We start from the raw sequence: 15,923 nt of genomic DNA, 5'->3' as shown, positions 1-15,923 counted from the left end.
ATGGAGGGTCACACAGTTAATAAATGGCAGAGGCCAGATATGGAAGCTAGCTCTTCCTGAGTACAAGCCCAGTATTCTATCTACTGCCCTACTACTATCTCCTGAAGCATAATTAATCATAGTAATTACTGACATAGCTGCAAAACACTTGAGGTACATCATCTTTTATTTCCATGCCTTCCCATAAACTGTCTTCACTTCTGCCTCTTAGCCCTGGATGGAGGATAAGGATTCTCAGTTGAGGTGCTTCTTTCTATAAGAATCCTTTCCTAATCTCCTTAATTATTATTTATTTATTTATTGCTCTCTGACCATGTTGAATTTCCCCAAAGAATGCAAATTCTTTAATGGTGGGGACCTGATGGGGGTATATCTTTTTTGGGGGAGGTGGATGGGAGCTTTGTAGCACTCCAGCAGACAGTACCTTCACATTGTTGAATCATTTTAGTCATGTCTAATTCTCTGTGACTCCTTTGGGATTTTCTTGGCAAAGATACTAAAGTAGGTTGCCATTTCCTTTTCTAGCTCATTTCCCAGATGAAGAAACTGAGTCAAACAGAGTTAACTGACTTGTCTATGTTAGGGTCACATAGCTAATAAGTGTCTGAGACTGGGTTTGAGTTCAGGTCTTCCTGACTCTGGGCCCAACACTCTATCCATTGCTGCCCTGCCTTCACATTAGGTGCTTTACTTATTTATTTTCAGTAGTATTTTATTTTTCCATATACATGTAGAGATAGTTTTCAATATATGGTTTTTTTTTTTAAACTTTGTGTTCTAAATGTCTCTCTTTTTCTCCCTTACTTCCCCCTTCCACAAGACAACAAGCAATCTGATATAGGTTAAATATGTTCTATCCTTTTTAAAAATATATTTCCATATTTGTCATGTTGTGCAAGAAAAATCAGACCAAAAGGAAAAAGAAACCATGAGAAAGAAAAACAAACAAACAAAAAAGTGAAAATACTATGCTTCAATACACATTGTCTCCATTGTTCTCTCTCTGAGTATGATTGGCTTTTTCCATCACATTAGGTATTTTTTATTAAGTTTGACAAGTATGCCCATTTTATAGATGATATTACTGAGGCTCAGAAAAATTTAAGTGAATTGCCTGAAGTCATATGACCAGTAAGTGTCAGAGGCAAAGGTAGAGCCCTAGTTTCTTCTGACTCTAAGTCCAAGGGACTAGATTATGCTACCTCTTCAGAATGTTAGATGTGAAAGTCAGCTACTGACCTCCTTTTCTGCTTTCCTGTGATTTTAGAGAGAAAGTCTTCAAACTAATCTTTCCCCTCTGTCCTTTGGATCCCCTTCTCTTCTAATTCCTCCTCATTTTCCTTTTCCTTCACTTCTTAATAAGTGTTTATTGTTTGATTAATTGTGTCCTCATTATCTATCAGTGTTCAGGCATCCAGCACTTATTCTATACCACAGTGAGGGACTAGGGGAAGGTTGAAGAGCAGGAGACAAGATTTTACAGTTTAGTAGTGTGCAATTTAGTCGATGACCCCATTGCTCTTGCCTTTCATGACTCATCTTGAAAGGGCCATCCCTACTTCCTCACCACCCACACTTCTTCACTCATAACCTCATTTTTTTCTGTACTCCACCCAGATTTTTCTCAGTTCATCAATGATCTCTCCCTATCCAAATCCTGGTCTCCTCAGAATCTCAAAAGACCAAAACTTAACTTTCTATCCTTAGGTCGAAGTTCATTATTTCATGCATGAGCAATCTGAGACCCCAAAAGGTTGTCACCTCTTTGAATTTACCTAGTGGCAAAGCTAGTGTTCCAACCCTGCCAGATTTTCTGACTTGAAATCCAGTACTCTCTGCTGCACTTGTTCATGTCCCATCTTCTCTATTGCTTTTGGCACTACTGATACAAACTTGAAGGTTTTTTCTCTTGCCATCTGTAACATTTCACAATTGAGGTGAGGTGAATAGAGTGATGAATTTAAAGTCAGGAAGAACAGGTCTGTTCTCAGATGCTTACTACCTATGTGACTCTGAACAAGCCTCAGTTTCTTCATTTGTAAAGTAGGGATCATAGTATCACCTGTCAGGATTGTGAGGATTAAATGAGGTAATATTTAAAGTGTTTTACAAACGTTATGGTACCATATAAATGCTGACTATTATATTTTTGTCTAATTCTGTTCAACTAAAAAAGTATTTTAAGTGCCTTTAATACATGCAAGGCAATGTGTTTTCTAAACATTTTAGACAAAATGATGTCCCTGTCCTCACGGAGCATAGAAGTTTGCATCGGGAATGTAATGCATATGCAAATATTTTTGACTTAGATTAATATCTGATAAGAACATTAGAGAAATGTATTCAAAATGCTCTGGGAAGCTTGATGGGAGAAAAGGTCATTAGTGAAGGTGGATGAAAATCAGGAAAGGCTTCCTGGAGACAGTAGCATTTTAGATGCTGTCTTTCTCCTTGGGCTCCATTTGCTTCTCTCCTGTTTGCTGGATCAGTGAAAGGTGCTGGCCTCTATTCTAGATGTACGGAAACGTTATGTACTTAGGGACAGCAAAGAAGTCACTAAAGAAAGCTGTTTCTTTCCAACACTATTTCTGTCACTTCTCTATGGATTCTTTGGCAATTTCTGTACTGAGCTCCCTGTATGTTTCCTTCTTGCCTGAGAATTTTCCCCTTTCTTTTGGGGATGGATTTCAGTTGCCACTACTTTTAACTTTTCTATCTTTTTATTTTAGTCCCCAAATATTTAGGAGAGGACTTTGTGTCAGGCGTTGTATTCTGTATGTGAGGGATGGGAGGAAGTGGACAGAACCTTATATACATGCAAAGATAGCTTAGCACAAGTTGCAAGTAGAAAGTGCCAAATGAGTGCTACTGGTGTGAGTGAGATCTTGAGAAAATCTGGGGAGTTAGGGTGAGCAGAGGAAGAAGTACAAGTAAGAAGGATATTTCAGGAAGGGACATCATGCAGAAAAGATGATGAGTACACTTTGGGGGAAGGTAGGCACCTTGGCAGTGTAACCCTGGATCCAAGTTGGTTTCAGAGGGTAGAATTCAAGATTTCAATGGGGAAGACATAGAAATGATGAACTGAGATGGCAATACATAAAGAAGAGATAACATATGTGAAGGTTTAAAAAGAAGAAAGTTGGTAGATAAAGCTGGAAAGATAGAATGAGGCTAGAGTGCAAAGCTGAAGTATCAATCTAAAAATTTTGGAGCTTGCAGAGTGGGGAGATGATGGAAAGGAAGGGAACAGTTGGAATCGAATCAGGTCATAGAATGAATCTGGGATTCTGTGTTTCAATGGGAAAAAGGAAACATCAATTGTGTTCCTTTCTAAATATAGTCACTTCTTTGAAGTCTTCATTTAGAAGCAATTTGCAAAGCCCCTAGTTCCTAGGCTAAGCTACATGAGCTTGAAGCCTCTTTTCTTTGTCTCCCCTGAGGGGTTTCCTGGTCTTTAAACTAGTTTATGATATAGGTCCAAACATTACAGAGAATGCACAATCAAATTCAACTCAACAATTACATAGTTAAATATGGAAATGGTTTAGTTAAATATGGCAAGTGCTGAGGTTTTATATTATTGCATGTGTATAACATAGCTAATTGCTTCTCGGAGGGGGAAATGAAAGAGGAATAGAATTTGGATCTCAAAACTTAAAAAATCTCTACCAAATGTTAAAAAATTATTTAAACATATATTTGGAGAATATATATATATGTATTTACAAGAAAGTATTTATCTAGCACTTTGTGTATGTATGTGTATTTGTATGTGTATGTATGTATATATGTATGTATATATATATTTCAAAACAAGTCTTTTGTTAGCACCATAGTTATATAATATATATATATATAGATGGATATCAAGTAGTTATCACTTTGTTTTTTTTCTTTTTTAATAGTATTTTATTTTTTCAAATACATATATAGTTTTAAATATTCATTTTTATAAGACTTTGTGTTCCATATTTTTCTTTCTTCCTCTCCAAGACAGCAAGTAATCTGATACAGGTTAAACATATATAGTCCTTTTAAACACATTTCCATATTTGTCATGTACAAAAACAATCAGATCAAAAGGGAAAAAACATGAGAAAGAAAAAGCAACAAACAAACAAAAATGTGAAAATATTATGTTTCAATCCACATTCAGCCTCCATACTTCTCTCTCTGGATGCAGATGTCATTTTCCATTCCAAGTCTATTGGAATTGCCTTGAATCACTACATTGTTGAGAAGAGCCAAGTCCATCACAGTTGATCATCATACAATCTTGCCATTACTATGTACAATGTTTTCCTGGTTCTCACTTCTTAGTTAGCACTTTGTATATGATCAGTATTCTGGGGGAGATGAGAAAGCTATGAACTTGAGTCAAGTTGACTTGGCCATCACTGGAAATCATAGGCTCATAGAAAGGACCACAAAGGCCCTCTCCTCCACCCCCTACAAGATACAGAAGCTGATACCAAAGGAAATGAAGGGACTTGTTTAAGATCTCACAAGTGGTAAATGTCAGTCAGGATTTGATTTGAAACTAGGTTGTTCTCTATTAAGGATGCTAGATAGAGGTGGAGGGGGATGGGGTGAAGGTAGGAGTGTGCTTCTGCTCTGGTAGAAGAACTTTAAATCTTGTGTTGTCCAACCCTTTTATTTTACAGATGAGGAAAATGTAGCCCAAAGAGTTTAAATAATTAGCACAATGTCACACCCATAATAAATGGTAGTCAGATTTGAGCCTCATTCCTTCAACCTCTTCCCACTTCACTACAATTAGATGATGTTTGAAGCTTATTGTTCTTTTACATTGTTGTTATCATTGTGCATATTGTTTTCCTCCTTGAAATATTGAATTAAATGTATAATACTTTATAATCTTCAGAAACTCTCACATAAATACTTATTTTAATTTCTCTTTCCTGCCCCATTTAATAGTACTTTATTTTTTCTAATTACACATAAAAATAGTTTTCAACATTCATTTTTGTAAGATTTTGAGTTTTGATTTTTTTCTTCTTCCCTTCCTTCTCTCCTCCCTTCCCTAAGGCAGCAAATAATCTGATATAGATCATCTATATAGTTTTATGTGATTCCCAACAACAGCCCTTAGATGACAAGCAGAATGAGTAGGCTAACTAGTTAGAAATTGCAGGCAAATGCTGAGGTTCACCCGGATAGGGACTTTCCAAGATCACTAACTAGGAGTAAGCCCAATTCTAAGGTACTCTCACTTTGATTTACTCTCTCAAATTTAGAGCTCCATTCAAATTTGAGAAAGTCAACAAGATTTCAAGGTATAAAATATGGAACCAGCAGTATCCCAGAGCAGTCCATTACCCAAAGTGAAAGCATTGCTATTGTCATCTCTCAGGCTTCATGGGAGTGTGTAACCTGAGGAAGCCAGATATAGTAATGGCCCCAAATAGTATCTATTTTTCACTTTTCCTCATGTGCTTGATAGTGTTTGTAGGTTTAGAATTTAAAGTTGGGAGGGACATTGAAATACAATCTCTTCACTTGACAAAGATGCTGAGGTCCAGAGAGGACCAGTGACTTGCACCAGATCACTCAGTCACTCCACAAGCATTTATGGAGTGTTTCCTTTGTGCCAGGCACAGTAAGAAGCATTAAGGACCCAAGAAAAAGCAAATAGAGTTCCCCATCCTTGAGGACTTTGCATTCTAATGAGAGAGATAATATATTAGGGTTAGAAACAACTTAGGGAATAGATGCCAGGGAATCTTAGAGTTTTACAGGTCTTAAGTGTGTAGAAGTGAGATTCAAATATAGATGCTCTGACTCCAAATTCAGTGCTATTTTTTTGATGTCAGAAACCTCAGCTGGTCAGGTGTTTCTCCTTTCTGAAAAAGGACATACAATCACCTCTTTGCTTTAAGAAAGCAGAGATGAGTTGCATTTTTTTTTTCCCTTTAGCTTTAAGGATATAGTTTTACAAAAGCCTTTAATTTTAACTAAGCTGCTTAATGAGTCAGATTTTCAATTAGCTGTCCATTTGCCTAATCTTTCCCTCCCCGGGCCTTTTTGAAATAAGAGAGAAAAATACCCAACATTCCTTAGGTGTTTACATAAGCAATATGGTTTGCTGCAGAGTTGGAAGTAGACTCAAATGTCAATAACCCCATTCAGGCATTCAAGCAATGTATATTCGACTCCACCTGGAAAGTGAGCCAATGGTGTGGTACCCTTCCACCCACCTTGTTGGAGAAACATTCCTCTTTGGTCAACACAGGAAAAGCTGTATGCTTTATTAATGTCTAGCACTCAGGGTGTGCCTTTGCCCAATGTGATTGCAGTTGTGTCTGGTACAGTGGGAACTTCATTTTGAATACACATTGCTCTAGATGCAAGTCCTAGGAAAGGCAGTGTGTGGGCAAAGACAAAAATCAGACATTCAAGAAGGAGCTTCCATTCTATTATTAGGTAGGGGGTTCTTGTCCTAGAAAGTAGAATAGGGATCTCACTTTTTTCTTTATCATTGAACTAAACAGGGCAAATTGGTCAAATGCACACAAAACTTGATTTTTCAGCAAAACCAAACCCATTGCTACTTTCAATATTCCTCTTGGCAAACAGAAAAACAACCCATTTTCTGGGAAATGAAATTATAATATGTCAGCAGTTAAAGACTGTGTGGGTGAAGATTTTGAGGTACTCACTCTGAGTGAACTTTTAAAATTACAATTTATCTGCTGAAAAGGATAGAATGGAGATAAGGGAAGAGAAGGCAAACTAAAAATTGATCAACCAGTGATGAGTTTTTTTTTTTGTCATTTTTTTTTATTTTTTATTTAATGATTACTTTATAATGACAATATTATTCCTTGCACTCATTTCTTTTCCGATTTTTCCTCCCCTCCCTCCCTCCACCCCCTCCCCTAGATGGCAAGCAGTCCTTTATATGTTGGATATGTTGCAGTATATCCTAGATACAATATATGTTTGCAGAACCGAACAGTCCTCTTGTTGCATAGGGAGAATTGGATTCAGAAGATATAAATAACCCGGGAAGAAAAACTAAAATGCAGATAGTTCACATTTGTTTCCAGTGTTCGTTCTTTGGGTGTAGCTGCTTATGTCCGTCATTTATCAATTGAAACTTAGTTAGGTCTCTTTGTCAAAGAAATCCACTTCCATCAAAATATGTCCTCATACAATATCGTTGTCGAAGTGTATAATGATCTCCTGGTTCTGCTCATTTCACTTAGCATCAGTTCATGTAAGTCTCGCCAGTCCTCTCTGTATTCATCCTGCTGGTCATTTCTTACAGAACAATAATATTCCATAACATTCATATACCACAATTTACCCAGCCATTCTCCAATTGATGGGCATCCATTCATTTTCCAGTTTTTAGCCACTACAAATAGGGCTGCTACAAACATTTTGGCACATACAGGTCCCTTTCCCTTCTTTAGTATTTCTTTGGGATATAAGCCCAATAGAAACACTGCTGGATCAAAGGGTATGCACAATTTGATAATTTTTTGGGCATAATTCCAGATTGCTCTCCAGAATGGTTGGATTCGTTCACAACTCCACCAACAATGCATCAGTGTCCCCGTTTTCCCGCATCCCCTCCAACATTCATCATTATTTTTTCCTGTCATCTTAGCCAATCTGACAGGTGTGTAGTGGTATCTCAGAGTTGTCTTAATTTGCATTTCTCTGATCAATAATGATTTGGAACACTCTTTCATATGAGTGGTAATAGTTTCAATTTCATCCTCTGAAAATTGTCTGTTCATATCCTTTGACCATTTATCAATTGGAGAATGGCTTGATTTCTTATAAATTTGAGTCAGTTCTCTATATATTTTAGAAATGAGGCCTTTATCAGAACCTTTAACCGTGAAGATGTTTTCCCAGTTTGTTGCTTCCCTTCTAATCTTGTTTGCATTAGTTTTGTTTGTACAAAGGCTTTTTAATTTGATGTAATCAAAATTTTCTATTTTGTGATCAGTAATGGTCTCTAGTTCATCTTTGGTCACAAATTTCTTTCTCCTCCACAAGTCTGAGAGATAAACTATTCTATGTTCCTCTAATTTATTTATAATCTCATTCTTTATGCCTAGGTCATGGACCCATTTTGATCTTATCTTGGTATATGGTGTTAGGTGTGGGTCCATGCCTAATTTCTGCCATACTAATTTCCAATTATCCCAGCAGTTTTTATCAAATAATGAATTCTTTTCCCAGAAGTTAGGGGCTTTGGGTTTGTCAAACACTAGATTGCTATAGTTGACTATTCTGTCTTGTGAACCTAACCTTTTCCACTGATCCACTAATCTATTTCTTAGCCAATACCAAATGGCTTTGGTGACTGCTGCTTTATAATATAATTTTAGATCAGGTACAGCTAGGCCACCTTCATTTGATTTTTTTTTCATTAATTCCCTTGAGATTCTCGACTTTTTATTGTTCCATATGAATTTTGTTGTTATTTTTTCTAGATCACTAAAATATTTTCTTGGAAGTCTGATTGGTATAGCACTAAATAAATAGATTAGTTTAGGGAGTATTGTCATCTTTATTATGTTCGCTCGGCCGATCCAAGAGCACTTAATATTTTTCCAATTATTTAAGTCTGACTTTATTTGTGTGGAGACTTTTTTATAATTTTGCTCATATAATTCCTGACTTTCCTTTGGTAGATAGATTCCCAAATATTTTATGGTATCAACAGTTATTCTGAATGGAATTTCTCTTTGTATCTCTTGCTGTTGAGTTTTGTTGGAGATGTATAAAAATGCTGAGGATTTATGGGGATTTATTTTGTAGCCAGCTACTTTGCTAAAATTATGAATTATTTCTAATAGCTTTTTAGTAGAATCTCTGGGGTTCTCTAGGTATACCATCATATCATCTGCAAAGAGTGATAGTTTGGTTTCTTCATTGCCTACTCTAATTCCTTTAATATCTTTCTCGACTCTTATTGCCGAGGCTAGTGTTTCTAATACGATATTAAATAATAATGGTGATAGAGGGCAACCTTGCTTCACTCCAGATCTTACTGGGAAAGGTTCCAGTTTTTCCCCATTGCATATGATGCTTACTGATGGTTTTAAATATATGCTCCTGACTATTTTAAGGAAAAGTCCATTTATTCCTATGCTCTCAAGTGTTTTTATTAGGAATGGATGTTGGATTTTATCAAATGCTTTTTCTGCATCTATTGAGATGATCATATGGTTTTTGTTTGTTTGGTTATTGATATAGTCAATTATGCTAATAGTTTTCCTAATATTGAACCAGCCCTGCATTCTTGGTATAAATCCTACTTGGTCATAGTGTATTATCCTGGGGATGTTTATTTTTAGTGAATTTTTGTAAACATTAGCAATGGTAGCAAGTGAATTTAGCAGGCCCTTCAATAGAATAGGGATCGATTTAGAGTAGGAAGAGGTAAAGGTTGGTAGACCATGAAGATCTAGTGGAATATCAAGTCTTTAAAAAATCTACAACAAAAAAGAACCTAATGGACATTGAACCATTTTTATTTTTGTTAATGTTACTGAATAAACTTCTGCCCTGTTGTCATTAGCATGTAGGTGTTAGGTTACCTTCTGGTTTATTTATTTTTTTCATTTTTCATTTAACATTTTCATGTTTGTAATTACACAATTCTCAAACCTGTTGACTTTATGAGATTCTCCCCGAAGTGTATTGGTTAAGTACCTAGTTTGGACTCCATGCAGGACTTGATAGCTTCTTGGTCTGTGCAAGGCAGTGTGACACAATGGTTTGAGGGCTGCCTTCTTGAGCTAAAGGTCTTCACTAAAGTCTTTTCCAGCTCTTTCAGTGCTTATGATCCCTTGATTCTTGATTTGCTACTTACCTGAGTAACTTTAGACAAATTACTTCTTCATCAGTAAAATGAAAAGGTTGGACTAGATGACTTCTGGGGTTCCTTGCAGCTCTACCTCTCTGAGCCCATGATACTTTTCCCCTTGTTGAGACATTCTTTGATCCTTTCTCATAGCCCAACTCTGATAAAGTATAGAATTGGGCAGTGCAACATGGCAGCCGCTGAATCTGAGGAGACACCAAATAAAGCAAATTGTTTATTATTTGGGGGATTTCTGTCTTACAGGCCAAGAACAAGGAGACGGGCGAGTTGGCTGCTGCCAAAGTCATCGAAACCAAGAGTGAGGAGGAGCTGGAAGATTATATAGTGGAGATAGAAATCCTGGCTACATGTGACCACCCATACATAGTGAAGCTCCTGGGGGCCTTTTACCACGATGGGAAGTTGTGGGTAAGAGCTTTCTACTTTTCGCCATTTCCTGTGTGCCAGTCCTTAGCTTTGGAAGCTCCTTATGGGCACAGTAGAAGAACTCCAGGGGATCACAGAGCTAGCCATAAATAGCCAGCCCAAATATATACCATTGACAGAATGCAGCATGGTACCAAAGGAAGTTTATACATTCAGGAACCAAGAAGTAGGATGGAAATAAATAACTTGATGTGTAATCTGCATATGAAAATTGTGGTCCAGTGGAGAAAACTCTGACTTTGGGGTCTGAGGACCTACAGAGGACCTACATTTACACTTACTATATGTGTGACCTTGTTAAAGTTGCTTAGTCTCAGTTTCCTCATCCAAAAAAATGAAGGGTTGGACTGGGTGGCTTCTTCTAAGGTTTTTTCCATTTCTAAATCTATCATCATGTGATCTTTTGAACATTGCTCAAGGTATCTTGCAATATAGCCAAAGAAAAAGGGACAGAGATGGCAGTGGGGGCTCAGTTCTTGGGATGATTTGAGGATTCTCCAAAAGTCATTATATAGAATTGAATAGCACCCCGAAGGAGGACTGTACCCTAGAGGTCAAGTCCAGACTGGATGTTGAGGAGGAGACAGTGAAAGGTCAAGGAGGGTGAGAATGTGGAAATTACTTTTGCATTTGGCACTAGCAAATTTGTTTTTGGTGGAGAACTGGAGGCACTTGCCAATGTGGAAAGAATTGGGAGGAAGTCAACAGTCTGTCTAGTAACAGTTCTTCTGTCTGTAGTTACTGGTAGAGAAATGGATTTCAGAGGAACAATGTTAGTGTCTTTACACTGTCCCCAGGGAACAGACTTAGAAGGAAAAATTGACTAATATTTACCTCTTATATTTTTAGTTTGGGGATTTAAAATGTTATTTTTAACATAATACTTGGAATTAGCTCTCTAATACATATATACATTTTCAAGCAACAGACATAGATTTTCACATATGAAGGCATAATTGAACATATATGAATGCTTCCTATCTATACCTAATGAGTAACCTCCATATTGATATGGCCCAATAGCCCAAAATGTAGCTATTTCACATGTGATATTTTCTGGTTTCTGTTGAAAATGTCATGATAGCCGAAAGGATTCAGATAATTGTCCCTAGAGAGCTTGCTGTTCTTCGAGATGGGAATTTTTCCCATCTTATTCGACTTTCTAATTTTTTTTAAAACAAAATACCCCTGAGTACTGAATCTCTTACACACATACACACACACACACACAGTTAGTAACTAGGCACTTTCCCTTTTGCCATGTGGAAATTAGCCCAAAATTACCAGATCAGCTTTTTTCCAGAATCTTAGTAAAATCCTTCTAGTGAGTTCTTATCATTGCTTCTGCTTTTTTTAAATGTCAAAAACATCAAGTTTAAAAAATATTTTCCCAAGCACACCCAAGCCCTCAAAATGAGTATATGGAAGAAAAACCCTAAACCAACCCCTTAAGTTAAACCAACCCCATAAAGTTTCCTTTGGGTCATTTCTTCCTTCCCCTTTTTTTTTTTTTTTTTTTTTTTGAAGGGCCTAAAGATATTCTCTGGGGGAAGACTTTCATGCCTTCTATTCCTTTTAGGTTTGTTCTTCCACAACTGAACTACAGGAATGGATAGTGATTAAATTAGTCACCAGATATAAATAGGAGCTAGGAGAATTCAGAGCAAGAGTTGTTATTCTTTGTCATGGATTCCCTCTTTGACAGTCTTTTGACATCCATAGACCCCCCCCCCCCTCAGAACACTTATTAAATATATTTAATAAAATACATAGGATTACAAAGAAAGCTAGATATATTGAAAACATGATGTAATTTTTTTCCCATTTTAGTTCACAGATCCCCAGGAATTTGTCAGGTGCAGAATTAAAGAACTTTGGATATAGAGAAATACTTCAACATTAGATAAATGTTTGAGGAATATCCATAACATTTTTAGGTTGGTTTCAAGAAGGGCAGATATGCCCTTCCCAGAGAAGGAAACATGTCCAGAAATAGAATAATAAGATGATAATTTTTATGATTTTTTGAATTTAGAGGTGAAGAGAATTCTGATTTTCATAAAATGGTAGTTACCAAGGAAATATCTAACCTAAAGATGGAGTAACTATCAAAACTAAAGCGATATGTGTGGTTGTGAAGTTGAGTAGACCAAAATGACTTTAAAGGTAGATTTCTACTCCCACTCCAACCCTACTACAACTTCAGAGTCAGTCTTTTAATTTTTCTTTCTTTTTTCTTCTTTTTCTTTTTTCCTTCAGTTTGTCAGTTTTGATTGTAGATCTTTACATGAGATATTCATCTGAACAAACCCAGGAGTTGCAATATTGGTTTGAAGTCTTGTTGGAAGCAACTTTGACTCTATTCTTTCCTTTGCCTACTACATCTCATCAGTCTCCCAAGTTCTTTTGATCCTTTTTTTTTCTAATTTTACTCTCATTTTTTCCTTCCTTTCCATTTCCATTAATAGATTAAATTGGCTCTTATCACCTCACTTCCCTGTTGCTGCAATAGTATTCTAGGTCTCCCCTCTTCAGTCAATATTGTGTTCTGATCATATTGGTCTTTTACTTAAGAAACTGTCTATGGCTCCCCATTGATTTCAGGATCAAATCCAAAATCCTTAGTCTTATATTTAAGGCCTTTCATAATGTGTCCTCATCTTACTCTCAGAATCTTATCTCTCATCATTACTATATTTGAATCTTCCACTGTAATAGCCAAACCATTTTTCTCTTTGTCCCGTAATGGTCCTGGGCTTTTTGTCAATCATTCCTTTTGCTTGAAATATCTACTCTGTTGATAATGATGATAACAGTTCACATTTACATAACACTTTAAGGTTTATAAACTTCTTTTGTCCAGTACAGTAGGTACTCAGTAAATACTTGTGAACAAATGAGCTTGAAGAGCAGATGGTTGTGAATTTCTGGGGAAATTCTTTGGGATTAGAAACAATTACTTTCTTCTTGGATACTGAAATGGGGGGGGGGTGGGGGATATTGGCAGGAAAGGGTGACATTGTGTCCATTTTTTGGACTTTGTAAATAAACATTTTGAAAATAGGAAATGTTGATCCAATTCAAATTGCAATCCTGATCTATGATTCAGGAGGGCAGGGCATGTGTGGGCTTTGAAGACCTGTTCTTTGTACAGTTCCTTGCTCACTTCAAGTTCTTATTCTATTATATAATTTTACAGCTATGATATATTATTATTCTCATATTATACATGGGTAAAATGATGCTCAACTGATTTCCCCCCAGTCACCAACAACCACCAGTTAGTGGCAGAAATGAGACTAAAATTTAGTACTCCTAGTTCTCAGTGGACTAAGGGTTCTTGGTTCCAAACTATATTCTGCCCAGTACATTAAGATCTGGAATTGTCAAACACTGGGCTTCCCAGAATATCTTAAGTAGATTTAAAAGAAGGTAAGGATGGAATGCATTTCAGACATGCAGGACAAGCTGTGCAAAGGCATGCAGATTAAGGATGGAAAGAACAGAACACTAAGTGGGATAGTGTGGCTAGAATGTAAAGGAAGTAAAGGAGAGCCAGGAAAGGCAAGATGCCTTGGATTCAAGTACAGGATTGAGTCTCTGCAGAATATTATAGGACTTGAGAAGAGCTGAAGAGTCATGACTTTGAGAATGAGTGTCTGATCTGCAAAAGGGAAATGAGTTTCTATAGAAGGAGTTCCCTTATGTAGAACCTTATAAGAAGGACAATTACATTAACAGTTATAATAATAATAACTGGCATTTTATGTAGCATTTTAAGGTTTGCAGAATGTTTTACCTGTATTATCTTATTTGATTATCACAACTATGAAACAGGCAATATTATTATCCCAATTTTACAAATGAAGAAACTGAGGCTGAGAGAGATTAGATGGTGTGCCCAGGGCCACACAACTGGGAAATGTACAAGGTAAAATTTGAACTCAGTTTTTCCTGGCTTGAGGTAGTAAGTGAATAGAATGACATGCTAGAGTCAGGAGGACTCATCTTCCTGAGTTCAAATCTTGTCACTCTGAGCAAGCCACTTAATCCCTATTTGCCTCAGTTTCCTTTTCTGTAAAATGAACTGGAGAAGGAAATGGAACATTACTCCAGTAACTTGGCCAAGAAAACCCCAAATGGGGTCATGAAGAGTTGTACTTGACTGAAAATGAACAGCAACAGAAGGATGCTATTAATAGCAAAGGAGCTGAAGTGATACTAATCCCACTTTCTCACTGAAGTATCAACCAGTCAGGATGTCTTACCCTTAAATGTAAATTATTTTAATCTTGTCTAAACGACAATCTCAGTGTACTAATAAACTCCTTTTGTTTTATTTCCTGAGTTTGCTTTAATTGACCAGGGTGAGGTACAAATTGGGATTTTCTTTTAACACTATCTAGCTGTCTGGTGAAATCACAGGTTCTTAAAAAAAAAAAATACAGGTTACTTTAAAAAATTATACAGGAACTTAAAAAAAAGTTTGGAATCATTTTTAGTTGATTTGTATACTCTTGACAAGTAATAGTATTTTCTCTGAAATGGCTTGTTTCTAAGCATCAGGAGGACAGGATGGTTTCTTGCTTCAGCCATGCTTGGGTAACAATTCAGAGGCTGCCCTTCCCCAGAAAGAGTCATTGAGGGTGGAGACAAAAGGCACTTTTGTAGACACCCACTTACTGAAGACTGGGCAGAAGCTAGATTGAGCCTGTGACTTTCCCACAAAGGTGGCAGCATCCAGATTGCTTTTGGACAGAGTATATTGTGTCCCTATCCCTCCTACTTCCTTTTCTACCTTTGCTTTAATGATAATAATAGCTTACACTCATAGTGCTCAATGTTAGATAAACCTGTTCAGGTTCCAAAACATATTATGTACATTTTCTCATTGGATGCATGAAGCAACCCTCAGAGACAGGTCAAGCAACTGTTATATAAGTCCATTTCACAAACAAGGAAACCAAGTCACTAAGCAGCTAAGTAAACTTGCTCCAGGATTTGTATTCTATAAGCCTCAAGCCTGATCTCCTACTTCAAGCTCTACCTTGCCCCCTCCTCACTACATCCTATCACATTGCCTTTCTAAACAGCCAGCCAAGTTTCTGGTCCCATTAAGTTCCTTCTTGTCTTGGAAATTCCTAGGGATCATTTCACCTGATCCAAAGAATTCTCCTTTTCTTTCTTTATTTAGAGGGAAAGATGAATTCATTTCTCTTTTCAGCCCTTACTCCAGATTTTTTTTCCCTCAAAGGTTTTCCAAAATCATGTAGGGAGGGGTGGGTGTGGAGGGAGGTCAATTATGTTCTAAAGGGGGAGTGGTGGGTGCTGGGATTGCCATGCTGAATGGTCACATTGTTTGATGAGGGGCACTGAGATCAGGGAACAAATTCTCTTGACTCCACCTACAGAATACTCCAGATAAGCAGCTGACATTTGAATGTTTACTGTTTAGCACTAGCTCTATGGACTTCCTACCACAAATAGGTCTTGATTGAGTAACCAGAAACCTCTTCCTTATCTGCTTGCTGGTGGCTGGTTGGGAGGGTGGGGGGTAGAGTGGTAATATAGACAAGCACCAGCAGCTTGAGGTTTTTTGCCCATAGCAGAGTGCTTACTTTTT

At 37.0% G+C, this 15,923-nt stretch overlaps 1 protein-coding gene across 1 annotated transcript in view; it reads left to right on the top strand.

Annotated features, from left to right (window-relative positions):
* STK10 (serine/threonine kinase 10) overlaps positions 1–15,923 on the top strand; it is a 138,500-nt gene that overhangs the window by 29,254 nt on the left and 93,323 nt on the right. The window contains exon 2 of the mRNA XM_051978902.1: positions 10,118–10,282. Coding sequence (XP_051834862.1) covers positions 10,118–10,282 — 165 coding nt within the window. The remainder of the gene's footprint in view (positions 1–10,117; positions 10,283–15,923) is intronic.

Source organism: Antechinus flavipes, chromosome 2, assembly GCF_016432865.1.
Source record: "Antechinus flavipes isolate AdamAnt ecotype Samford, QLD, Australia chromosome 2, AdamAnt_v2, whole genome shotgun sequence".
NCBI classification, from domain to species: Eukaryota; Metazoa; Chordata; class Mammalia; order Dasyuromorphia; family Dasyuridae; genus Antechinus; species Antechinus flavipes.
This window is presented reverse-complemented; position numbering and strand designations above follow the sequence as displayed.